Here is a 26,792-nt window from a genome sequence, read left to right as displayed (position 1 = left end):
ATAGAGAATCACTTTAAACTCTGAGCATTAGTTGGCATTACCAACAAAAGAAAGGCCCAACTTTTCTTGATGAAATGAAGGCTGATCAGACCTTTGCTGTATGTCAATTCATTGCTTTGTTGGAATCCTTCACTATAAGGAAAATATATCAAGAAAGTACAATTTTAGTGGAAGAAAAGGGTGTGTGTTGCCGGCCTGGATTTTAAAAGCAATGGCCTAGGGGGCTACCATATTCCCCCCACTGTGGACTAGCAGGCATTTCAGCAGGTGCCATGGGTAGATGGTAGAATAGCTGGGTGCAACCTTTTCACCTCACAATTGCTGGGGTTCAATAGGACAGTCTGCTTTTCTAGGCTGAGTATTGCCTTCTTTCCTTAGGGCTTCCTTCCAAAGATGTGTGCTCAGTCTCAGTGTATAGTCACCTTGTGTCAAGAACTTTTGAGTAGCTGGATTCTCCTACCAGGGTATACAAACAGCTACCCACACTGAATATCCTCTTTGGCTCTGGACCCTGCTTATTCATCCTTGCTTTTGGCATTCTTTTTTTTCTTTGGCTTCTGGAATTTTATTCACTCCTGGTGGTCCTCTGGCCTCTCTGGCTATTCTTTCCCTAGGAGTTCTTCTAGCTCTGCCTCCATGCTGCTTTTGAAATAATCTGTTTAAAATGCAGAGCTAATTATATCATGCCTCTGCTTCCCCTGACAGCAGACTACCCAGATTTAAAGTAAACATGAAGAGCTTTGACACATTATTCACCTGGGAAACCATCATCACAGTTAAGATAATAATCACATTCTTAACCTCCCAGAAGTTTCCTTAGGCCTCTTTATAAACCTTCCCTCTTGTGCCTTCTCCCCATTCTCAAGCACCATAGACCAGATTATATTTTCTAGAGTTTTCTAGAAATGTAATAATTGAGTATATTCTCTTTCTTCTTTAGCTTCTTCCACTTAGCATCATTATGTTGATGCTCACTCATGTTGTGGCATGGGTCAACAGTCATTCCTTTTTATTGCTGAATTGTACTCTACTGTATGGATGCACCACAGTTTGGTTACCCTTCATCTATTGAGGGGTATTTGGGTTGTTCCTACTATGTGACTATCACCAATAAAGCTGCTATGAACATTCACAAACAAGTCTTCTCTGACCTCACATCCTATCATCTTCATGCACTCTTTGATCCAGCCATACTAACCTCTGACAACTGGCTCCTCTCTTTCCTTTTCCCCAAACCACCTCCCTCCTGCTTCCCTGCTGGGTTAAACTGATCCTTTTCTGAGCTCTTATCACATTATGTCCACATGGTTATCATAGCATTTATCATTTATAATGACAATATAGTATAATTGTCATTTTCTGTATAGTGCAATCATAGGTCATGCACTGTTTGTGGGCAGGGACTGTCTCTAGTTATTACTAGAATCCCAACAAGAGAAGCCACTTGGTACCTAATGAGTTATAGAAAACTTTAATGGAGAGTGCTTGGCTGTATGACAACTTTAGTACCTTTCATTGATCCATTTGGACTCACCTTTTAGCTATGTACTTTCCTGTCATACCAATGGAATGGTGCTTTGGGAAGATCATGAAGGTGTGGTAAGCGTGAGGTTCTTAGCATTCATGGAAATCAAATATGGTGATATTGATATTCACAGGCAGAAAATAAAGATCAATATGGAAGCTGATAAGGAATTTGAAGCAAAGAAGTCTTTTTCTACTTCATTGATGTGGTTCTAGTTTTTGTCATCTGTAAAGAAGTTGCTTTTTGGAGGAGATGCACTAGGGGACAGTTTTTAGCTTTACTTAGTTTTCATTAGCAGTAATTTATTAAATGGTAGCCCAGGGTCTTGAATTTAATTAATATATTTTGATGTGATTAATTTATCAGGGGAAAAGTTAACCACCTGGAAAAAATGACCAAGTGTAGCTTATTATGAAGCCCTTTATTTAAAACCTCATTAAGTAACAAAACATAATTTTATTTGAAGAAAAGGAATTTTATTAGAAGACTATCTATATATGTCTTTTTTAAGTAATAAATTTAAAATTTCTATAAAAGTGGAATATATATATGTGCTCATGTTAAGATTTATTGAAGTACATGTCTATGGCAGTAGTTGATACTTTGAATTTTCTTTCTCAGTGAAAGATGTCATGTATATCTGCCCATTTATGGGAGCTGTGAGTGGAATGCTGACAGTGACAGACTTTAAGATGTACTTCAGAAATGTGGAGAGGGTGAGTTTTTAAAAGTGTACTTTATTTTTTAAAAACATTTCAGAAGCAAGTAAACAAAAAGAAGAAAGTAAGAAGTACCCTGAAAGCCCATTACTCTGAGAGAACCAGAAGGTGATTTTTAAGATGTGTATAAACAGATTTTGTTTTCTTGAAAAAATAAAGCTGTTAAAGTAGCACTTATACCTGCAAGGGAAGTTTAATTGTAGTCTCAACATGTACTTCAGAAAGCATGTTATAAATCAGACTTCAGTTTCTTAGCTGGGACAAAATAAACAAATGTGTTTTAAGCCAGCAAAGACTTAAAATATGAAAACTCTATTGACTGACACTAATAGGCATTCATCTTAATTTGTAAACTCAGGACCCACATTTCATCCTTGATGTTCCCCTGGGAGTGATCAGCAGAGTTGAGAAGATTGGAGCACAGAGCCATGGGGACAATTCTTGTGGTATAGAAATAGTGTGCAAGGTATGGTACCAACACTAGTAAAACTACAAGAGGCAGATGGATGGGAACTTTTTCTGACACATTTTTCCTGGTCTTTGGACAGTCAGGGTTATTTGTACTGTTAGTAACTCAAATGTTTTAGGACACAGACCTCTTCAAATCTTGTATCAACCAATTCATATCATTATGTAAACCATTGAAGTTAATCTCTTTTTCTTTTGAAGTATTCTAATTATAATGGACCTATAACCTACATGCTGATATTATTTGTTGCATATTAGAGAAATCAAGTGGAAAATAGAGATTCATATTTTTTTCCAGTTTGTTGTCTTAAGACTAATCTTGAAAACAATAGAGGGTCAAAGACTTCCTAAAGGGACAACAATAATATGACCTTTGAACACTATGGGGCTTAGGGGTACCAACTGCCTGCATAGTTGAAAATCCACGTATAACTTTCGACTCTCCAAAATTTAATTACTAATAGTCTGCTGTTGACCAGAAGCCTTACTGGTAACAGTTGATTAAAACGCATTTTGTGTGTTGTATGTATTATATGAGGGGGGACCCAAACCGCCCCCTGGAATTTATTTATGAAAATTGTGTATTTATTCTTCCATGTTTAAATTTCAGTCACCTTCAAAGTACTCTCCATTTGATGCAATATACCTATTGACATGTTTTTTTCACTGCTCAAAAGTTTTTCACCTCGTCGATTTTTAAAAATATATTTTATTGATTATGCTATTATAGTTTTCCTATGTTACTCCCCTTTATTCCCCTCTGCCCTGCACCCCCTTTGGTGCCTTTTAGTGCTTCTGACAATTTTTGCTTCACTTCTTCCGCATTGACAAGATATTTCCCTTTGGAAATTTTTTTTTTAATCCAGGGGAAACAAAAAAAAAGTCACTTGGGGTGACATCAGATGAATAGAGAGGGTGGGACATGGGGTTGTTTACCAGTCAGTGTGATGTGGGCAGGTGTGTTCATAAATCACCCATCAAGAAATGGGCAAATGTGTCGAAAGAGTCTTCAAAAAATTCACTGAACTCAAGTGCAGCCTCTCACAACAATGCCAGTTGGTACACTGATACAGGCAGGTTCCTCGAACACTCACCTAGCAGAGGAAGCCTTTACAACAAGGGGCCCACTTTCCAGAAGATAATTTCATTTTGGGGGGGTCACCCCTCATATACTATATTCTTTTTTTCTTTTTTTTTAATTTTATTTTAATTAATGTTGAAGTACAATTTTCTATCTTTTACTCACCCCCCAGCCCATGTACCCAGTCCTCCCCACCTCCCTCCCATTTCTGCCTGCCCCTAGTTTTTGTTCATATGTTCTTTATATTTGCTCCCGTAAACCCTTCCTCTTTCCACCTGAAATTCCCCTAAAATTCCCTCACCTCCCTCCTCTGAAGACTGCCAGCCTGTTCTGTATTTCAGTGTCTTTGGTTATATTTTCCTTGTTTCTTTTGTTGATTAGGTTCCTGTTAAAGGTGAGATCATATGGTATTTGTCTTTCACTGCTTGGCTTATTTCGCTTATAATAATGCTTTTCAGTTCCATCCATGCTGTTGCAAAGGGTAGGAGCTCCTTCTTTCTTTCTGCTGCATAGAATTCCATTGTGTAAATGTACCCTAGTTTTTTGATCCATTCATTTACTCATGAACACTTAGGTTGCTTCCAGCACTTGGTTATTGTAAATTGTGCTGCTATGAACATTGGGGTGCATAGGTCCTTCTGGGTTGGTGTTTCAGGGTTCTTAGGATATAATGCTAGCAGTGGTATTGCAGGGTCAAAAGGCAGATCCATTTTTAGTTTTCTGAGGAAATTCCATACTATTTTCCACAGTGGTTGTACCAGTCTGCAATCCCATCAACAGTGTACTAGTGTCCCTTTTTCTCCACAACCTCTGTAACACTTGTTGTTTGTTGCTTTATGACGGCCATAGTGACTGGTGTGAAGTGGTATCTCATTGTGGTTTTAATTTGCATGTCTCTGATAGCTAGCAATATTGAGCTTCTTTTCATGTGTCTCTGGATCCTCTGTATGTCCTCCTTGGAGAAGTGTCTGTTCAAGTCCTTTGCCCATTTTTTAACTGAGTTGCTTATCTTCTTAGAGTGGAGTCGTGTAAGTTCTTGATATATTTTGGAGATTAAACCCTTGTCTGAAGTATCATTGGCAAAAATGTTTTCCCATACAGTTGGTTCTCTTTTTATTTTAATACTATTTTTTTAGCTGTGCAGAAGCTTTTTATTTTGACGAGATCCTGTTTGTTTATGCTTTCTTTTATGTCCCTTCCTCTGGGGGACATATCAGTAAAAATGTTGCTGGGTGAAATATCTGAGATTTTCCAGCCTATGTTCTCTAGGACTTTAATGGTGACATGGCTTATATTTAAATCTTTTATCCACCTTGAATTTATTTTTGTGTATGGTGTAAGTTGGTGCTCGAGTTTCATTTTTTTGCACGTAGCTGTCCAGTTCTCCCAACACCATTTATTGAAGAGGCTATTGTTTCTCCATTTTATGTTGCTGCCCCCTTTGTCAAATATTAATTGACCGTAGAGACTTGGGTTTATTTCTGGGGTCTCTGTTCTGTCCCATTGATCCATGTGCTTGTTTTTCTGCCAGTACCAGGCTCTTTTGATTACAGTGGCTTTATAATACAGTTTGGTATCAGGTATTGTGATCCCTCATACTTTGCTTTTCTTTCTCACAATTGCAGCAGCTATTCAGGGTCATTTATGGTTCCATATAAATTTTTGAAGTATTTGTTCTGTCTGTGAAATATGCCATTGGTACTTTAATAGGTATTGCACTGAATCTGTAAATTGCTTTGAGCAGTATGGACATTTTGATGATGTTAATTATTCTGATCCTTGAACATGGTATATGTTTCCATTTGTTTGTGTCTTCCTTGATTTCTTTCTTCAGTGTTGTGTAGATTTCTGCATACAGGTCTTTTACTTGCTTGGTTAGATTTATTCCTAGGTATTTTATTTTTATTTCTGCTATATCGAATGGGATTTTTTTCTTGCTTCTGCTGTTTCATTGGTGGTATACAAAAATGCCTTTGATTTCTGGATATTGACTTTGTATCCCGTTGTTTTCCCAAATTGGTTTATTAGGTCGAACAGTTTTTTGGTGGAGTCTAAAGGATTTTCTATGTACACTATCATGTCATCTGCAAACAATGACAGTTTTGTTTCCTCTGTTTGAATTTGGATGCCTTTTATTTCCTTTTCTTTTCTGATCACTGTGGCTAAAACTTCCAATACTATATTGAATAGAAGTGGTGAAAGCGGACAACCTTCTCTTGTTCCTGATCTTAGAGGAAAAGATTTTAATTTTTGCCCATTGAGTATGATGTTGGCTGTAGGTCTCTCATATATGGCGTTTATTATGTTGAGGAATGCTCCGTCTATTCCCACTTTGCTGAGTGTTTTTCTCGTAAATGGGTTCTGTGCCTTATCGAATGCTTTTTCCGCATCTATTGATATATTCACGTGATTTTTGTGCTTGCTTTTGTTTATGTGATGTATTACATTTACTGATTTGCGAATATTGAACCATCCTTGGATCCCTGGGATGAATCCCACTTGGTCAGGGTGTATGATCTTTTAATGTATTGTTGGATGTGGTTTGCCAATATTTCGTTGAGGATTTTAGCGTCTATGTTCATCAGCAATATTGGCCTGAAGTTTTCTTTCTTTGTTGTGTCTTTATCTGGTTTTGGGATTTGGATGATGCTGGCTTCATAAAAAGGATTTGGGAGTCTTCCGTTATTCTGGGTTTTTTGGAATAGTCTGTGAAGCTCTTCCTTAAATGCTTTGTAGAATTCTCCTGTGAAACCATCCAGACCTGGACTTTTGTGTGTTGGGAGTTTTGTGATTACTGCTTCAATTTCATCTACTGTTACTGGTCTGTACAGGCTTTCTGCTTCTTCTTTATTGAGTTTTGGAAGATTATATTTTTCTAGAACTTTGTCCATTTCACCTAGGTTTTTAAATTTCTTGGCATACAGTTCTTCATAGTAATTTCTTACAATCCTTTGTATCTCTGTGGTATCCGTTGTAATCTCTCCTCTTTCATTTCTGATTGTGTTTATTTGGATTCTTTCTCTTTTTTTCTTGATGAATCTGCTTAAAGGCTTGTCAATTTTGTTTATCTTTTTAAAGAACCAGCTCCTGGATTCTTTGATCCTTAGAATTGTGCTTTTAGTCTCTATGTCATTTAATTCTGCTCTGGTCTTGGTTATTTCCTTCCTTCTGGGTTGCTCTGTCCTGTCTTTGTTGTTGTTCCTTCAGTTCTTGGAGACATAGGGTTAGGTAGTTTGTTTGAAATGTTTCTATCTTTTTCAGGTATGCCTGTATCACTATGAACTTCCCTCTCAGGACTGCCTTGGCTGTGTCCCATAAGTTTTAGGTTGTTGTGAGTTCATTTTTGTTTGTTTCCCGGAACTTTCTGATTTCTTCCCTAATTTGATTCTTGACCCATTCATTGTTTCATATCATGCTATTCAATCTCCATGACTTTGAGTGTTTTGGGTTTTTCCTCTTGGGGTTGGTTTCTAGTTTCAGTCCCTGTGGTCAGAGGAAATGTTTTGGTATGATTTCAGTTTTCTTGAAATTGTTGAGGCTTGTTTTGTGTCCTATCATGTGGTCTGTCTTTGAAAATGTTCCATGTGCATTTGAAAAGAATGTGTATTTAGCTTCTTTGAGATGAAGGGCTCTCTCTATCTATATATATATCAGTTAAGCTCATTTCATCTAGGTCACTGTTCAATGCCACAATATCTTTGTTGATATTGTGTTTGGAAGATCTGTCCATTTTTGACAGTGGGGTGTTAAAATCTTCTACTATAATTGTCTTGCTGTCAATATCTTTCTTGAAGTCCTCTAAGATTTTCTTTATGTATTTGGGTGCTCCTATGTTGGGTGCATATTTATTTACAATGTTTATGTCTTCTTGGTGGATGCTTCTTTTGAGCATTATGTGGTGACCTTCTGGGTCTCTCTGTGGTCCTTTTTTGGACGTCTATTTTGTCTGGTATGAGTATTGCTACCCTGGCTTTTTTTTCACTGTCCTTTGCTTGGAAAATTTGTTTCCTGCCCTTCACTTTCAGCCTCTGTAGGTCTTTTGTTCTGAGGTGGGTCTTTTGAAGACAGCGTATGTGTGGTTCATGCTTTCTTATCCATTCAGCTATTCTTTGTCTTTTGATTGGAGCATTTAATCCATTTACGTTTAAGGTTATTATTGATAGGTACTTATTCATTGCCATTTTCATACCCGTGTTCCTCTCTCTCTCTCTCTCTCTTTCCCTTCCTTTCCTTAAAGCAGTCCCTTTAGCATCTCTTGCAGAGCTGGTTTGGTGGAGGTGTATTCTTTTAGACTTCTTTTGTTTGGGAAGCTCCTTATTTGGCCTTTTATCTTGATTGAGAGCCTTGCTGGGTAAAGTCGCCTTGGTTGCAGGCCTCAGGTTCTCATTAGTTGGAATATTTCTTGCCATTCTCTTCTGGCTTGGAGTGTTTCCATTGAGAAGTCAGCTGCTAACCTTATCGGGGCTCCCTTGTATGTTACTTCCTGTTTCTCCCTTGGTGCCTTTAAGATTCTCTCTTTGTCTTGGTCTTTTGCCACTTTAATTATAATGTGTCTTGAGGTGGGCCTCTTTGGGTTCCTCTTGATTGGGACTCTCTGTGTTTCCTGGGTTTGTGTGACTTTTTCTCTCATCAAATTAGGGAAGTTTTCCATCATTACTTTTTCAAATAGTTTTTCTATTTCTTGCTCTTCTTCTCCTTCTGGTATCCCTATTATACGGATATTATTACATTTCATATTGTCTTGGATTTCTCTTAATCCTTCTTCATTCCTTCTGAGACTCTTTTTCTTTTCTTGCTCTTTCTGGGTGTTTTTTTTTCTGCTCTGTCCTCCAATTCACTACTTCGATCTTCTGCTTTATCTATCCTGATTTTCATTCCTTCTACTGTGTTTTTCAGTTCAAATATTGTGTTCTTCATTTCCTCTTGGCCCGTGTTGATAGTTTCTATTTCCTTTTTCATTTTGACATAATTTGCAGTGAGTTCATTGTAGCTTCCCTATAGTTTGTGGTAGCTCATTGTGAGCTCATTGAGCTTCCTGATAATCATTGCTTTGAAGTCAATATCTGATAGTTGAGTTGCCTTTATTTTTTTAAGAGTTTATTTATTTAGCCCTGGCTGGCATAGCTCAGTGGATTGAGCACGGGCTGGGAACCAAAGTGTCCCAGGTTCGATTCCCAGCCAGGGTACATTCCCAGGTTGCAGGCCATAACAAAAAAAATTTATTTATTTATTTTTAGAGAGGGGAGGGAGGGAGAAAGAGAGAGAGAGAGAGACATCAATGTGCGGTTGCTGGGGGTTATGGCCTGCAACCCAGGCATGTACCCTCGCTGGGAATCGAACCTGGGACACTGTGGTTCCCAGCCTGCGCTCAATCCACTGAGCTATGCCAGCCAGGGCAGTTGCCTTTATTTCATTTAGCATTCTTTCTGAGGCTTCCTCCTTTCCTTTCATTTGGGGATTGTTTATTTGTCTTCCCATTGTTTGTGAGACTCTTCTTGTTAGCCTCAGCTTCTTAAATTGATCTCTTCTGTCTCCCTGGGTTTGTGGTGTGAACCTCTGTGGTAGAACACCTGTGAGATTCAGTGGTGCAGTCCTCCTTGGTCTCCCAAGCTCACTGGTCTTGGCCTTTTGTTTAAGTTGGGTCTGTGTTTGTGTTTGGGTTTTGACTGTTGTTGGGTCTTTCTTTGGTGGGTCCTTCCCACCAGCTGGTTAAATGGGGGTCACTCTGTCCACTACCTCCTGTATTTTGTTGTGCTGGTGAGGGCAGGTTGTGTTGAAGCTGGTTCTTCCATGTGCATAAGGTTTTGAGGATTCTCTTTTGCTCATGTTCTGTTGTTCATACTGGGTAGTGTTTCTACTGTTTAGTTGTATTTCCCGATAGGTCCTAGATTGAGGTTTGTGTCGTTTCCACTCCCTCCTTCACCTTCTTCTGTTGTTATCTGTTGGTGGTTCCTTTGTTGTTGGGTTTCCTGTTCCAGTGGGTACCCTGGTGTTTACCACTTCCACCTACTCTTTTTTGTGATCATTTGGAGGGGGAAGGCAAAATGGTTTAAAACAGCAAGAGAGTTTTCTATGATATTTACTGTAGCAGCCAGTAGAGAAGAGATAGGAAATCTTTTGGCTATGTATAGTGTAAACTGTGATCTTCCACCCAACTAGCCGATTTTTAGAAAAGATGGAAAGAAGATAAGACTCTTGTTGGGGAAAGAAGGATTGTGAGTTAGATCTAAAGAGCAGTGAGGTGTGGGAGGTCAGATTATGAGGTAAGGTGAGAGTAAAGGATGGTAAATAGGTGTAGTGTGTGAGAAAATAGAGTTAACCACTACAGTATTAGAGTTCAGGAAACCGTGCAGTGGGCTAAGGTCTGGGAGGGGTGTTGTGAAGTATTTTCAATTGTATGGAACAGCAATTATTTACAATAGTATTAGAGCAACAATCATATGACAGAATCTATGTGATCTAGATAACAATAATAGGGAGTATAAGACCTTGAGTAGTGTTCTAATGGGACACAAATGAAGTGAGGGAGAGTAAATTAGCGATACACTATGAAAGAGATATCAGGGAAAACCCGTCAAATGATACAGTATAACCAGCCTAGGAAAGCAGACTATACAGAAAGAAGAGGAATACAAAAATACTATTAAAATAAAAGATTTAAGAATAATGGAAAAATAATAATAATACAAATATGCAATAACTTGCAGGTTCTCTGTAATAGCAGAGTGAAGTTTGTCTCACTGTCACAGCTGTTTTGATGCCCCTTCTTTGGGTCCAACTGTGGTCTTTTCACAGTTCAGGGGGGTTTTTTTGTTTGTTTTGGTTTTTGGGTTTTTTTTTTTTTTTTGGTCTCACTTGTAGGTATTATGAAAAAAAGGCCAAAAGAAGGAAAAAGAGATAAAATTGGAGGAAAGAAAGGAAGGAATAAAACAAGAAAGAAGGAAAGAGAGGAAAAAGGAATTGAAAGAGAATAAAAATAATAAAAATTTAAAAATTAAAAAAATTAAAAAATAGAATAAAATTAAAAAGCCTCTCAGTTTCAAAGTGTCCAAACCGGTTTTTCTGGTCTTGCTGGCTGCAGCAGGCTGAGGGGCAATTGGTATGTCTTTTCTTCCTTTCCAATCTGCACTCAGTCAACCGTTCTCAATGTCCTGGGAGCTATCGTGGCAACTCTCCCCTGTGCCTTGGGTGTGGGAACCAGGCCTTTCCCCAGGGTTACCCCTGTGGGCTGGGGTGCAGGGGTGCACTCGCACGCTCGTGGGCTTGGCCAGGCTGCCTCACCCTTCCCAGTGCTATGGAGGTGTACAGGGTCTTCTGAGCAAGCACAACCTTCCATGCAACCTCGGGATCACTTCCTGGCTGGGTGGCAGGGAGTCCAGAGCAATTGCTGTAGGAGAATTCCCCAAACAGTGTCTGTCTTTTCACTTTTTGAGAAATTCCTCCTACTCAAGCCCGCCGTTCCATACAGTGGCCTGGCCTCTCCCACAGACCAATTCTCTAGCCAGACCGGTGACTATGGGGGTCAGGGCCCGTCATGTGACTCTCAACTCTGCCGGTATCCACAGACTCCGAGGGTTCTCACAGCTCCTGTGTGTTTGCTTGCCACCAGGTTTCTCCCTGTGCAGCTCTGACCTAGTTTGGCAGGGGAGGGAGCAGTTGCCCTGGCTCTCTCCCAAGGACTCTGTGACAAACTTGGCCGCGGGCACCAGGCCTGGGGCTGCAGACCCCCTGGACCCTATGCTGGTCCCTGGGAACTTACTGTCCTGAAGCAATCTCCTTACCTCCTGGTATTTCGGTTCCACTACAATTTTTGGTCCCTTATTTTCATATATGTTGAGGTATGTTGGTTGTTTGCTCTTTTACTCCGTAGACCTGCTAGGATTTTCTCCTGTGTGTAGGGGGAAGTGGAATCTGCTCCCTCCTACCCTGACACCATCTTCCTCTCTGGTATACTGTATTCTTACAGTAAGGTAAGTTTAGATTAAAAAAAATGTTATTAAGAAAATCATGAGGAAGAAAAATATGTTTACAGTATTTATTGAAAAATTGTGTATGTGGACCCACACAGTTCAAACCTGTGCTATACAACTGTCAAACTGTATTAATAAATTCTGTGCTTAAAAAGACAAGTAAGTTTCTTGGCTATGTTGCAGTTTTCACCTGAGCTGTGTTTATTATTTTTTTTAATTCTCACCTGAGTATATGTTTATTGATTTTAGAGAAAGAGGGAGGATTGGGGAGACAGGGGATAGAGAGGCAGACAGAGAGAGAGATGGGGAGAGAGAAACAGACAGACAGACAGACAGACAGACATCATTGTGAGAGAGAAACATTGATTGGTTGCTTCCCTTATGTGCCCTGACCGGGAATCGAATGAGCAACCTTTTGATGTATGGGACAATGCTCCAACCAACTTAACCACCTGGCCAGGACACTGTTCTTATTTTTGGTTTTATACTCTACCTCAAATGGTTAATTAGAAATGTATGTGATAACTGGAGTCGTAATTAGTCACTTAAATGCATTAACTGATGTTTTTTATTAGAAATACAGTTTATTAACAACCCTACCTGAAGTACTAGGAAAAAGGACCTGCCTACAGAATCATCAAAGTCCCTTCCAAACTTAGAGTTTGGATTCCTGCCCATCTGTTTGCTGTGATCAGATCTCTGAGGATAGCCCCCACCCCCTGGTTGGCCCTAGACTGCAGTTGAAATCTCTTTTTAAAAAAAGATTTTACTCTTCCAAGTCACAGATCTTTAGGCTCACAAACTTGCTTTGGACAGTGCATGGCTGTGCTGGCCTTTGGTGGTGATAAATTCTTTTAACTTAACCTTCTCTGGGAAGCATTTTATTTGTCCTTCCTTTCTAAATGATAGTTTTGCTGATAGAATAATCTAGGTTGTAGGTCCTTGCTTTTCATCACTTTGAATACTTCTTGCCAGAACCTTCTTGTCTGCAAGGTTTCTTTTGAGAAATCAGCTGATGGTCTTATGGGAACTCCTGTGTAGGTAACTCTCTTCTTTTCTCTTGTTGATTTTAAGATTCTCTATATTTAACCTTTGGCATTTTCATTATGATGAGTCTTGGTGTGGTGCTGTTTGTGTCCATCTTGTTTGGGACTGCCTGTGCTTCCTGAATTGGTATGTTTATTTCCTTCACCAAATTAGGGAAGTTTTCTTTCATTATTTTTTCAAGTAAGTTTTCAGTTTCTTGCTCTTTCTCTTCTTTTGGCATCCCTATGATTCGGATGTTGGTATGTTGGAGTTGTCCCACAGGCTCCTTAGCCTATCCTTGTTCGTTTGTTTTTTGAATTTTTTTCTTCTTGCTGTTCTGATTGAATGTTTTTTTCTTCCATATGTTCCAAATCATTGATTTGAATCTACGCTTCATCCACTCCATTGTTGATTGCCTGTAAATATTTCTTTATTTCACTTAATGTAACCTTTATTTCTGCCTGGGTCTTTCTTATGCAGTTGAAGTATCCAATGAGTTTCTTGAGTATCCTAATAACCAGTGTTTGGAATTCTGCATCTGACAGATTACATATCTTCATTTTGTTTAGTTCTTGTTCTAGAGTTTTGTTCTGTTGTTTCATTTGGGCCATATTTCTTTATCTCCTCATTTTGGCAGCCTGCCTGTGTTTGTTTCTGTGTATTAGGTAGAGTAGCTTTGACTCCCAGTCTTAGTAGCATGGCCTATTATAGAAAAGCATACCCATAAGTTGCATGGGGTAGAGCCGTAGGTAGTCGCCAGGGCACAGCAACCGGTGTGAGTCAGGTTGATAGAGTCTCAGGGTATGGTGCTGCCACTCTGTGGCTCTGCGTTGAGGAGGGCTCAAAAAAGGGACAGTGGCCGCTGCCTGTCCTCTGGTGTTTTGTCCAGGAGGAAGCTGTCCCCTGGTCCTTTCCCTGATACCAGACACTTCAGTTTCTCCTCATATGCCACTAATGCCCTTCCAGCTGCTGCCCTGGTGCTAGAGCCCAGGGGGAGTGAGTCTGCTTAAGTCCTAAGTCCATTGTGGGCCCTTTAAGAGGACACACCAGAGAATCCCAGTTTCTCCCACTGGTTTTTACAGCCAGTAGTTATGGGGACTTATTTTCCTGGCACTAGAACCCTAGACTACATGGTCTGGTGTGGGGCTGTGCTCCTCTCTCCCAAGGTATTCCTCCTGATTTTTATCCAACACATGTGGGTGTAGGACTACCTACTCCACATCTTTGAGTCTCTGCCCCTCCTACCTGTTTGGATAAATATGACTTATTTAACTCCTTGATTGTCGGACTTCCATACAGTTCAATTTTCTGATGATATTGGTTGATAGTTATGTAGTTTAGTTGTAATTTTTGCTGTGGTTTTGTGAGGAGGTGAGCCATGTTTACCAGGAGTCCCAAGATTTTATTTACTTTTTAGAGAGAGGGTAAAGGAGGAAGAAAGGGACAAAAACATCAATGTATGAGAGAAACATTGATTGGTTGCCTTTTGCACACATCTGATGGGGAACCTGTCCCACAACCCAGGCATGTGCCCTGCCCAGGAATCAAATCAGTGACCTTTTGGTTCACAGGCCAGCGCTCAACCCCCTGAGCCTCACCAGCCAGGGCAAGCCAGCCTTTATTGATAGACATTTAGTTTATTTCCATTCTTTTACTGTTGTTATACATACACAATATCACAATAATGACTTTAATTTGTAGTCCTTCTTGTTTTTTTTTTTTTTTCTTCTCCTTGGTTGTCTTCTAATAAGTTTCTATTTTACCTTGATTTTTTTAAAAAAATATTTTCTTTTAATATTCGTTCAGGTACAGTTTTCTGCCTTTTACCCCCATCCCAGCCCACCCCCAGACCTCCCCACCTCCCTCCTGTTTCCAGCCCCCTCCTTATTATTGTCCATGTGTCCTTTATACTTGTCCCTGAAAACTGTTCCCCTTTTCCCCTGAAATTCCCTCTCCTCTCCCTTGTGGTCACTGTCAGCCTATAGTCCTCCTTATTTTTGAATTTCATATAATATTAAAGAGGAATGAGCTTTTTGTGTTTAACTAACAGCAGTGGTTTAAGAAGGTCATGGGGAACTGCTCAAACCAGTCCTGGGAAGAAATTGTACCATCAGAACCACCTCACTGGGATCTCTCCTGCCTACCTGCATTTTGGGCTTTCTGCCAGCTGCTTGGGTCGGCAGAAAAAATGGTAGGGCATTTTAAGAAACTGATCTTAAGAAAGAGCATTATAATTTTTGAGGACCATAGCATCTTCATGACAGAGTCCTTTGCTATGAGTACTGGGTAGAAACCTCTGTCACATTTCTATTTTATGGATGGTGCAAAATCTGTAATCGATTCCTTAATTCTTTAAAGCTTACAATTGATCGTGTAGCACATCTTTAGGAAGCAAGTGCGCAGAACTTGATGGCATGTGTTTTATGTACTAATCTTATTCTTGGTTCTGTCTGATGAGGTTTTCACCAACACATACCCTTTGTTCCAATTTCCTCACTTAATTTTTTTTAAAAATCTTATTGGAGATGTGTTTCTGTTAATTGCCTCTTGTTAGTAGGAGCAAGATTAGAGTATAAACATGAGAAACAAATAAAAACACTTTATTGATCTCTTATAGCGTGGTGTCTGCCTCATAGATACTCAGTATATGTTGAATAAATGAGTTTTGTTAATTGCTTAACAGGATATGAGAAACTTACGACTTGCTTATAAACCAGAAGAACAGAGTAAACCAGGAATATTTGAAAACCTCAACAAACATGCATTTCCTCTTTCCAATGGGCAGGTAAGTATACCCAAAAAACCCTTTTTGCATGCCTTTGTGGGGACCCCAAAATTTCATGTTTTATTAGTCCTTTTTATCTCTTTTCTCTCTGTTGGTAACTAATATTAGAATATTTAAAATTTGTCAGTTCTGTGTAATGATTAAGAAAACTGGTTATGTGTTACTTCAACATTTATAAATTAAAATAGGAATCTTAATACATTCAGCCCATCTTAATACATTCAGTTCATAACCAAACTGAATATTGGGTATATGACATAGCAAAAAATGCTGACATGTGTCTTTTGTGGGTTTTTTTTATCCAGACAGTCTTTGCATTCAACTATAAAGAAAAATTTCCAATTAATGGATGGAAAGTTTATGATCCAGTAGCTGAATATAAGAGACAGGTAAAGTATGTTGTTTATCCAACTAAAAGTAATAGGACGAGCATCTTTTCCTTTTCTAAAACATTAGAAATGTTATAGAGAAGAAACTTTCTGAAACAAGTTGTGCATGGGTATAATTTATATAGTTTGTAGGTTCTTCACCTCTGGGATGCCCTGTTCTCCTTATGCCAAACCTTTGACTCTGCCACATCCTTTTTCCAGAGGCAAGTGGAGTACAAGGACTGGGGTTTAAAAAGCAAATTGACCAGGTGGTTTTTATTATTAGGTTGATGAATAAGGATCAAAACCAATGGCTTCAATTATATTTTAAATATACGACATGACTGCATGAGTCTGTTATGGTGTTTCTCTACCAGAAGCTCTTTAGTGCATTGTAAATTTCAAGATCTTCCAATAAGATTATTTTCATGACATTTAATCTTTGTCTCCACCTTGTATTTGGTATGGTAATATATATTACTTATTTTAGAGATCTGTAAGAAATTTCTGTGTTTCTAAAGGACTTTCATGAGTATTTTCAAAAACAACACCATGGTCATTCTTTATAGAAACACTACAAGAAATGTATAGGTCTGGGATTCTAGTATATAACCTTCATTTTTTAGTCTGTTTGGAAATTCTTATGCTTCATTACATTTTTTAAATGGGTACAGAATGAGTCAGATAGATATATTTTTAAACTTTTAATTAGCACTGAACAAATTATAAATGGATTTTAGTAGAGAACAAGAAAGGGATGTGGTTCATGCTTAGTAGTTTCTGAAAATGTGAAAGTATGCTTTCCCCCTCTTCTTTCTTCTCTAACATCCTGCAGGGTTTACCAAATGAGAGTTGGAAAATATCCAGAGTAAACAGTAATTATGAGCTCTGTGACACTTACCCTGCCATCATTGTCGTGCCAACTAGTGTAAAAGATGATGACCTTTCAAAAGTGGCAGCCTTTCGAGCAAAAGGCAGAGTCCCTGTAAGTAATAAGCATTCATTTAGGTATAAACGTATATTGTATCAGATCTAATATGGAAAGACGATAGAAAAAAACCTAGTGAACAAAATGGAAAGTACAAAAATAAGCCTAAAAACCTGAACATATTTTTGATTATCAAGACTACCTAATTGTATAAACATTCTGTTTCCCAACTTTGCTTTGTTAACTAAAATTATGAGTGTAACTTTAGTTTAGCTCTCAAAATGTAATAGGGAATAATGAAAGATAGCAAGAAAAGGTTAGCATGCTACTGCTTTAACAGTTTATGTCACTGGTTTCACCAACTCATCCTAGAGAAAAGACACTCTTTCTTAGATGTTGAGTTCAAGGCTGAACGCTAAGTGGGAGGGACATCATTTTGAAAAGAAACATAGGAGTCAGCAGGGGGTGAATTTTTAAAAAGTTTATTGAGGTTTAATTGATATACAAAAACACATCATATGTTTAATGTATACAATGTGATGAGTTTGGACATATGCATACCCCAATGATACTGTCACAACTCAGAAGGGACTGAACATTTTTGAGCCTGGAGTTTGCAGTCTGGTATAATCCTGAGTCTTTTGGCCACTGGAGGAAAACAGGATGTTTGGTGATACAGCTTTAGATTTTATGAGAGACTGTATATTCACTTTGTCCTTACCCAGCCACATGTATCATTGTTTAGATACAAAGATGTTTTTAAGGAAAGAGACAAAATAAAACTAGTCAAGTGACAAAATAAAACTAGTCAGTCAAATAGGAATAGGGCCCAGTGTTAATATAGTTTCTGTTTTTCTTAGAATCATAGAAGTTTAGATGTGAAAGGGAATTTTTAGAGCTCATCTAGTGGGGTCAGTGACTTCCTTCCTGACCCAAACATTGCATCTCATAGCCACTATCATGCTGTGATGGGCTTGACCCCTCATGTTTGAGGAAAATATGTGGAAGAAACTGTTCTTGATGAGAGAACTTGTTTTTACTACCTGGTAATTAGAACACACACTGTTTTAGGAACTGTACTCATACTTGTTATTTACAAACACTAGGTGTTGTCATGGATTCATCCAGAAAGTCAGGCAACAATCACTCGATGTAGCCAGCCACTTGTGGGTCCCAGTGATAAACGCTGCAAAGAAGATGAAAAATACTTGCAGACTATAATGGATGCTAATGCACAGTCTCACAAACTTACCATCTTCGATGCCCGACAAAACAGTGTTGCTGATACCAACAAGGTACATTCTTGATGATGTTGCAGGAACTTGTAGGTTTTGCCTTATGTACTGTCTGTAAATCATTATGCAATTCAAATAGCCCATTGACTTCCTCCCCATCTGAAGGTGAAATCTTTCCGAGTAGTCCATAGATATTCCTCCCTGGGACATAGCCTGTGGATGTCTCACATGGGTTGTGATCTTGTCTCAGTCATTGTTCCTCTACAATCTTGTCTGCTGAATTAATTAAGCAAAAACCCAGAATGAGAATTATCACCTAAAGAATCAAGTAACTATTTTAATGAAATGATTTTGAGGCCTTTGTAAGTTTCTTTAACCTGTGAAATATGGTGATTGCTTGATTAACTCATATCTGGTCTGAAGCTCTTTTAGAATGGAGTAAGCTATGTAAAAGTAGACAAGTATACAAAGTTTCCATAAATCACATGAAGCAGTGGCATCTATAGACCACTCCATTTGATTCCCACTAGCCAAAGGGGACAGAATCCTTTGTACCTAGTAGTAGCTATAACATCAAGCCTCTACTACCCACTATCCAAATGGAAAAGGCTTTGAACTGAGTTATTTCTATTTCCCATGAATGACTTTCTAGCAATGGGTTACTATAGGTGGGTATTTGACAGAGTGCTTGGCCCTTTCCACAAGTAATTTCATGTATCAGGAAGGTGGTGACGATCCTTATCATCTCATGCCATTTGGTTAACAAATATGTGATGAGCACTTACTAGGAGGAAATATCACAATAGACCAGGTGAGGTGCTATATACACGTGTCAACTCAGTGTGCTGGGGTAGCCAGGAGAGGGACTGAGTGGCCAGACCTGCTTGTGAGCCTGGGAAAGTCTTCATGAAGGAACAGCATTCGAGCTGGCTTTGCATGGTTAGCAGGAAGAGACAAGTAGGGCATTCTAGAGAACACATGTACCTATTCATCAGTGTGCCAGAGCATATCATTCACAAGAGTGGCAAGAAGGGAGATGTCTGAGGGCATGATCATGTCCCCTCATGTTTCTCTCAGCAGTGCTTAGGGAAAGGGGTCTTTGTTTCTCTGGGCAACTTGAACCTTTTTTCCTCAGTGATTATTTTGTCAATCACAATTTCTAAAAAAACAACAACACCCTCTTACCTCTGCCATCTCATTCTCAAGAGAAGCCATTAACTTCTACTTCAAGGAGCAAACAAGCCATCAGACATGCCATTTTCCCTCAGTACTTGAGTGCCTGCTGAGGGCCAGGCATTTGCTAGGCTTCTAGAGAGGCACATACTGAACAAACAGTCGAATGAACTGTCAAATGGTTATCATGGAGGAACATGAAACATGCTCTGAGACAGCATAGAAGGAACCTAGTTATTTGCTACATGACCCTGGACAGTTACATAATCTATCTGCACCATGATTGCCTCATTTCTAAAATGGCAATGACAGTAAATCTACTTTCTCAAGTGGATGTAAAACTACTGCAAAGGGCCTAGGACAGTACCTGTCCCTGTGAGAAAGCATTTGGGGCAAGTTAGCTGTCATTTTTACTGACCTCAGAGTGTATCGATCCATTCTCTTCACTTTCATGACATCTCACTCCCTCGATTTCTCTCCCTCTGGCCTGGCTGACTCAGTCTCCTTCACTGGTTCCTCTTCCTCTTCCCAACCTACAAATGGCAGTGCTCCTTGAACTCAGTCTGGGGTTCCCTTTTCTATTTGTGTAATCTCCCTGAGCCATCTCCTCCGATGCCATGAATTTAAATACCCTCCACATACTGAGTTTGACATCCAAGTTTCTATCCCACCCTGATGCTTCCTGAGACTGAGACAGAATTTCCATCCCATTGTCTAGTTGACACATCTACTTGGCTGTCTCCCAGGTAACAACCTCAGCATATCCAAACTGGCCTGAGAGTCAGGGTGTTAAGAACTCTTGGTTTGGCAATCAGTTAAACCTAGGTTTCTCTCCAGCTTGTGCCACTTGGTGTTCTGGAGAACCCTGGGCCAGTTACATTACCTCTTTGTAAGCCTCAGGTTCCTCTTCTATGAAATGGGAGATAACCGTGTCTCATGTAGAGGGCTGTGTAAGGATCAAAATTAAGTGAGAAGAATGTACATAAAGGACTCAGCACAATACCAGGTACATCCTCAAAACTCAGTATATAATGTTGATAAGCTCACTGCTCCAGGTATCTGGCCTGGGTGTTGAATGCTGTTGTCAGCTACTGAGACAGGGGAGACTGGGAGAGAAACAGGGTGAGGAGGATGGGCAGTGTATGAGATTGCTCAGGCTGCTGTACAAATTATCATAAACTTGGCACCTTAACACAAATGTATTCTCTCATGGTTTGGGAGGCCAGAAGTCTGAAATCTGGCAGGGCCATGCTCCCTTAAAGGGCTTCAGGAGAGAATTATCCCTTGCCTCTTCCATATTCTGGTGGCTGTTCTATGCATGCAGCCACAGCACTCTAATCACTGCCTTTGTCTTCAAATGGCCTTCTCCCCTCTGTGTCTCTGTATCTTTTCCTCCTGTTTCCTAAGGATACTTGTGATAGCATTTAAGGCCCACCTAAGATAATCCAGGATTATCTCCTCATCTCAAGATCCTTAATTTAGTTGCATCTGCAAATGCCTCTTTTCTAAAAAAGGCCATGCTCACAGTTGCCAGGGATTGTGGATATCTTTGTAAGTTCCCCTTTTTCCCCACATCTGGTGGATCACCAGCCCTTGCCAGTCTTTCTTTTTTTTTAAGATTTTATTTATTTTTAGAGAGGGAAGGGAGGGAGGGAGGGAGAGGGAGAGAGAGAGAAACATCAATGTACAGTTGCTGGGGGTTATGGCCTGCAACCCAGGAATGTACCCTGGCTGGGAATCGAACCTGGGACACTTTGGTTCCCGGCCCGCGCTCAATCCACTGAGCTACGCCAGCCAGGGCTGCCCTTGCCAGTCTTTCTACATCCCTGCATACTTCCTGTCACCACTGTAGTACTATCCCAAGGAAAAGAAACAGATGAAGAAAGCTATATTCACAGAGGCAATCTTCTAAACATCCAGCAGAGCAAGGGCAGTCCATTGTGTTTTATTCAGTGCAGAAGAGACAGAAGCAGGGCACCAAATTGCACATCTAGAATGACTTTAACTATAGCAGTGTATGTGTGTCTGGGAACCAGACATGGATATTTATTTCCCCAACTCTCCATTAGGTCTTCTATATAATATCTTGTCATCTTCAAGTAAAGATGTTTTTACTACTTCCTTTCCAATCTGGTTGCCTTTCAGTTCTTCTTGCCTAATTCCCTGGCAAGAATCTCTAGTACAATGTTGAATAGAAGTCATCATGAAAGTGGGCATCCTTTTCTTGTTCCTGGTCTTAGGTTAAAAGCTTTTGGCTTTTCACCATTCAGTATATTAGCTGTGGGCTTTTCACAACATGTCCTTAACAAGTTAAGGAAATTCTCTTGTGTTATTAAGTGATTTTATCACTTAAAGGGTATTTGATTATCAAAGGCCTTTTCCGTATCAGTTGAAATGATCATGTATTTTTCCCCTTTTGTTCTGTTAATGTGGTATATTATTGAATTGGCCAAAAAGTCCATTTAGTTTTTTTCCATAAAATAAAAGACACATTTTTCATTTTCACAGATAACTATTGATTTAAATAGTTTGAGTACATCAGCTATCGCCTGCTGTTGCCTTCTAGTGGGCAGAGGGCAGGGGTGCTGCTAAACATCTTCCAATGCATAAGATAGCTCCACAGCAAAGAATTATTTGGCTAAAATGTCAATAGTACCAGGAAACTTCGCAAAGCACTTTTGACATGTTTGATCAGTCACAGCACCTTCTCCATACACTGTACAAATCTGTTTTTGCATTTCAGTTGTGTTTTTACCTTTCTTGAAATAATGAAGCTTAATATGCCAAAATGTTGCATATCTTCTTTCATCTTCAATATTAAAATGGCTGCACTAAAATTCACCAATTTTTATAAGTTTTTTAAAAATGGATGTTGCCCTGGCTGGCATAGCTCAGTGGATTGAGTGCAGGCTGCGAACCAAAGCATCACAGGTTCGATTCCCAGTCAGGATACATGCCTGGGTTGCAGGCCACAGCCCCCAGCAACCGCACATTGATGTTTCTCTCTCTCTCTTTCTCCCTCCCTTCCCTCTCTAAAAATAAATAAATAAAATCTTTTTAAAAATCTTAAAAAAAAAGATTCCTCTCAAAACTTGGTATTTAAAAAAATGGATGTTGATATGACAGCTGTCACCATAAAATCTAACAAAATTGTTCTGAAGTTAAAGACAACTAAACAATACTAGATAGAGCCTGTCATACAGAAAAAAAAAAAAAAAACTAAATGAACTTTTTTGGCCAACCCAATACATTGACTGACTTTTGTATGTTGACACTGTAGTGGGTTGACTAGCATCTCCCCAAATTCCATGCCCATCTGGAATCTCAGAATGTGACCTTATTTGGAAACAGGGTCTTTGCAGATTCAATTATTTAAGATGAGGTCATACTGGATTAACAAAGGCCTTAAATCCAATGACTGGTGTTCTTATAAGAAGTATTTGTAGAGGCACAGGCACACACAGAGAAGATGGGCATGTGATGACAGAGGCAGAGATTGTAGTGATGTAGCTACATACCAAGTAGTGCCAAGGATTGCTGGAAACCACCAGAAGCCAGGAATAAGGGATGAATATATTCTTCAAAGCTTTCAGGAAAAACTAAACTTGCCAACACCTTGATCTGTGAGGGAATAAGTCTGTGTTGTTTTAAGCCCCATGTTTTGTGGTCCTTGTTATTATAGCCATAGGAAACTTTTCCAATTCCCTTACATCACTGGGATAAGTCCTGCTAGTTCATGGTGTATAATCTCCTTAATATGCTATTGGATTCAGTTTTCTAGTATTTTGTAGAGGTATCCTTCAATCTAGTCTCCACATCATGGCCAGAGTGATCTAAATAAACAGCTCTGTGTGCCCCCTCAGTGCCCTGAATCAGTGATATACAATTTCTAAAGAGTCTTTCAAGCCCTGTGCCCATGAGCCTTTCCTCTTTCTTTCACCACATCTTTCAGGTTCCTGTCTCAGCTGTGGGAGACTTCTTTCAGTTAAGCACATCCCATTGTCATTTCAGAGCCTTTTGCCCCATGGCTAACCACTTCCCTATCCTTCAGGTGACACTCCAAATGTCACTTCCTCAGGGAGATCTTTCCAGATGAGCAGAGGTTCTCCTGTACTGTGGTGCTCCGCACTTCCCTTTCTATAACCCTCAGTATACTGTGGATTCCTTATTCAGTATGTGTCTAGTTACTAGGCCTTTGGCTCCATGATAGCTGGGACTGTGAGGATCTTCAACATGCCTGTACCCCAGAACTGGCCATCACATACATAATAGTTGCTCCATGACTGTTAAAGGAAGGGCTGGCTTTCTGGCGGGTCAGGTCATCTCTCAATAGATAGTTGCCATTTAGAGGGCCTAATGGCATATGGCATTCTACGTTAGTTCAAAAGTTCAGACTCCATTAGAGCATGAAAAGTTTTTTTTAAAGATTTTACTTATTTATTATAGAGAGGGGAGAAGGGAGGAAGAAAGAGAAGGATAAAAAAATCAATGTGTGGTTGCCTCTTGTCCCCTACTGGGGAACTGTCCCACAACCCAGGCATGTGCCTTGACTGGGAATCGAACCAACAACCCTTGGCTTTGTAGGCCAGCACTCAATCTACTGAGCCACACCAGTCAGGAGAGAGCATGAGAAGTTTTTAAGTCATATTTCTTTTTTAGAACATGAACATGGAGGGAAGGAATTTAGTTTTAACCTGTTGCATTGAGGAGCATGTGTGGGGAAGATAAAGCTCTAGAGCTCAGAAGGAGATCAAGTTGAGGTCTAGATTGGGGCACAGTGGCCTGTTGGGTGGTGGTTGCAGCCTGTGCGGGGAGAGGATGATGTCACTGAAGGACTCTGGGTCTCTTGAGCAGGGGTCAAGAACCAAACTCTCAGAAATGTCATCTGTGGAAGACAAAAGAGTGACTCTCTGTGAAGGAAAGAGGGCTACAAATGGTGAGAGGAGACCCCAAACAGAGGAAGAGTCCTAGATGCCAGGAGAGGTTGTGTCTAGGGGGAAGACAGGGTAGGAGGGGGTGTTTTAGCTCTGGCTGCTATAATAAAACACTGCAGACAGGGTGGGTTATAAACAACAGACATTTATTTCTCACAGTTCTGGAGGCTAGAAGTCCAGGATCAAGGTGTCAACAGATTCTGTATCTGGTGAAAACCTACTTCCTGGCTTGGAGATAGCCACCTTCTTGCTGTGTCCTCACACAGCTGAGCACAAAGAGGCAAGCTCTTTGGTATCTCTTATGCCTGCATTAATCCCCTTGGGAGGGTTCTACCTTGATCACGTTATCCCCTTCCAAAGGCCTCACCTCCTAATACCATCATATTGGGGGTTAGGATTTCAACATACAAATTTCATGGGGACGGAATTTCATGGGGTCAGTCCATAATGTGTAGTGTGTGGATTTCTGAGTCTGGGGGCATGAGAATCCTGCCCTGGCAGTTTGTACCTTTGACTTTTAGGAGTTACCTGCCCTCTCTGAGGCTTCAATTTTCTTTTTTATTAAAGTATATTTTATTGATTTTGCTATTACAATTGTCCCAATTTTTTTCCCTTTTCCCTGCTCTTCCCTGCAATACCTCCACCCTCCAACACTCCCCCCACCCCTTAGTTCATGTCCATGGATTGTACATATAAGTTATTCAGCTTCATTTTCTATACTATTCTTGACCTCCTCCTGTCTATTTTATGCCTACCATTTATGCTACTTATTCCTTGTACCCTTCCCCCCATTCCTCCCTCCCCTTCCCATCTGATGACCCTCCATGTGATCTCCATTTCTGTGACTCTGTTCCTGTTCTAGTTGTTTGCTTAGTTTGTTTTTGGTTTTGGTTTTTAGGTTCAGTTGTTGATAGTTGTGAGTTTGTTTTCATTTTACTCTTCATAGTTTTGATCTTCCATGTCTTAGCTAAGTCCCTTTAACATTTCATATAAAAAGGGCTTGGTGATGATGAACTCCTTTAACTTGACCTTATCTGGGAAGCACGTTATCTACCTTTCTTTCTAAATGGTAGCTTTGCTGGAAAGAGTCATCTTGGATACAGGTCCTTGCCTTTCATGACTTGCAATACTTCTTTCCAGCCCCTTCTTGCCTGTAAGGTTTCTTTGAAGAAATCAGCTGACAGTCTTATGTGCACTTCTTTGTAGATAACTCTCTCCTTTCCTCTTGCTGCTTTTAAGATTCTCTCCTTATCTTTAATCTTGGGTAACTTAATTATGATGTGTCTTGGCATATTCCTCCTTGAGTCCCACTTCTTTGGGACTCTCTGAACTTCCTGGACTTCCTGGAAGTCTATTTTCTTTGCCATATTGGGGAAGTTTTCCTTCATTATTTGCTTAAATAAGTTTTCAATATCCTGCTCTTCCTCTTCTCCTTCTGGCACCCCTATGATTCGGATGTTGGAGTACTTAAAGTTGTCCCAGACGTTTCTAAGCCTCTCCTCATTTTCTGGAATTCTTGTTTCTTCATTCTGTTCCAGTTGAATGTTTATTTCTCCCTTCTATTTATTTCTTCCAAATCGTTGAGTCTCAGTTTCCTCCCCTACACTGTTGGTTCCCTGTTCATTTTCTTTTATTTCACTTTGCATAGCCTTCACTTTTCCCTCTATATTGTGACCATACTCCATAATTTCTATGAGCATCCTGATTATGAGTGTTTTGAGCTCTGCATCTGATAGGTTGGCTATCTCTTCACCACTTAGTTCTATTTTGGGAGCTTTGATCTGTTCTTTCATTTGGGCCATATTTCTTTTGTCTTGGTGCACCTGTTATGTTGCAAGGGGCAGAGGCTTAGGTATTCACTAGGGCAGGGCAACCCACATTGCTGTGTTGTGGTGCTATCCATGGGGAGGGGTCAGAGAGGGAACAATACCACTTGCTCTACTCTAGTTCCACTTTCCATCTCTTTCCTCACTTCCCACAAACTGATTGTGCCCTTTCAGGTACTGATTCCCATGTGGGCAGGTTTGTGGGAACTCTCTTGTGAGAATGGGAGTTTCTCCCACCTTTGCAACCCCCATGGGATTTTACAGCTAGAGGTGTGAGTCTTTAGTTTCCTCGTCAGCCAGCCTCCACCTTGCCCATGTGGTCCACAGCCTTGTTGCGTGTTCTCCACCCGGCTGCCCATCTCTGCTGCTCCTGCCGGCCTGGATGAATGTTTCTTTGACTCATTGGTTGTCAGAGTTCTATGCAGTTTGATTTTCTGGCAGTTCTGGTTGTTTATTATTTTTAAATTGGTTGTTATCCTTCTTTTGATTGTGCAAGGAAGGAAAGCATGTCTACCTACACCTCCATCTTGACTGGAACCCCTGAGGCTTCAATTTTCTCACCTGGGAGCCCTCCCTGCCACTGAGAATTGACATACTGATGGGTGGAGAGCATGGCAGGCCTTCAACAAGCACTAAATAGTTGGTTTAAAATTGAGGAAATCTGAGTCCATCCTTCAGCTGGCTCCTGGTATTCAGGTTTCTTTTCCCCAAGATAGTTGGGATGGCCCTTTCTCCACTGCTATCAACTTATTAT

General features: G+C 40.0%; 1 protein-coding gene across 15 annotated transcripts in view; it reads left to right on the top strand.

The window, feature by feature from the left end:
- MTMR1 (myotubularin related protein 1) overlaps window positions 1–26,792 on the top strand; it is a 93,793-nt gene that overhangs the window by 25,805 nt on the left and 41,196 nt on the right. For all 15 annotated transcript variants that reach the window (XM_036016275.1, XM_036016266.1, XM_036016265.1 and 12 more), the window contains 6 exons: window positions 2,147–2,241; window positions 2,603–2,710; window positions 15,473–15,574; window positions 15,880–15,963; window positions 16,778–16,927; window positions 17,977–18,165. In XM_036016275.1, coding sequence (XP_035872168.1) covers window positions 2,147–2,241; window positions 2,603–2,710; window positions 15,473–15,574; window positions 15,880–15,963; window positions 16,778–16,927; window positions 17,977–18,165 — 728 coding nt within the window. The remainder of the gene's footprint in view (window positions 1–2,146; window positions 2,242–2,602; window positions 2,711–15,472; window positions 15,575–15,879; window positions 15,964–16,777; window positions 16,928–17,976; window positions 18,166–26,792) is intronic.

This window comes from Phyllostomus discolor, chromosome X, assembly GCF_004126475.2.
Source record: "Phyllostomus discolor isolate MPI-MPIP mPhyDis1 chromosome X, mPhyDis1.pri.v3, whole genome shotgun sequence".
Classification (NCBI taxonomy): domain Eukaryota; kingdom Metazoa; phylum Chordata; class Mammalia; order Chiroptera; family Phyllostomidae; genus Phyllostomus; species Phyllostomus discolor.
The sequence above is the reverse complement of the archived record's forward strand: the minus strand, read 5'-3'. Positions and strand labels throughout refer to the sequence as shown.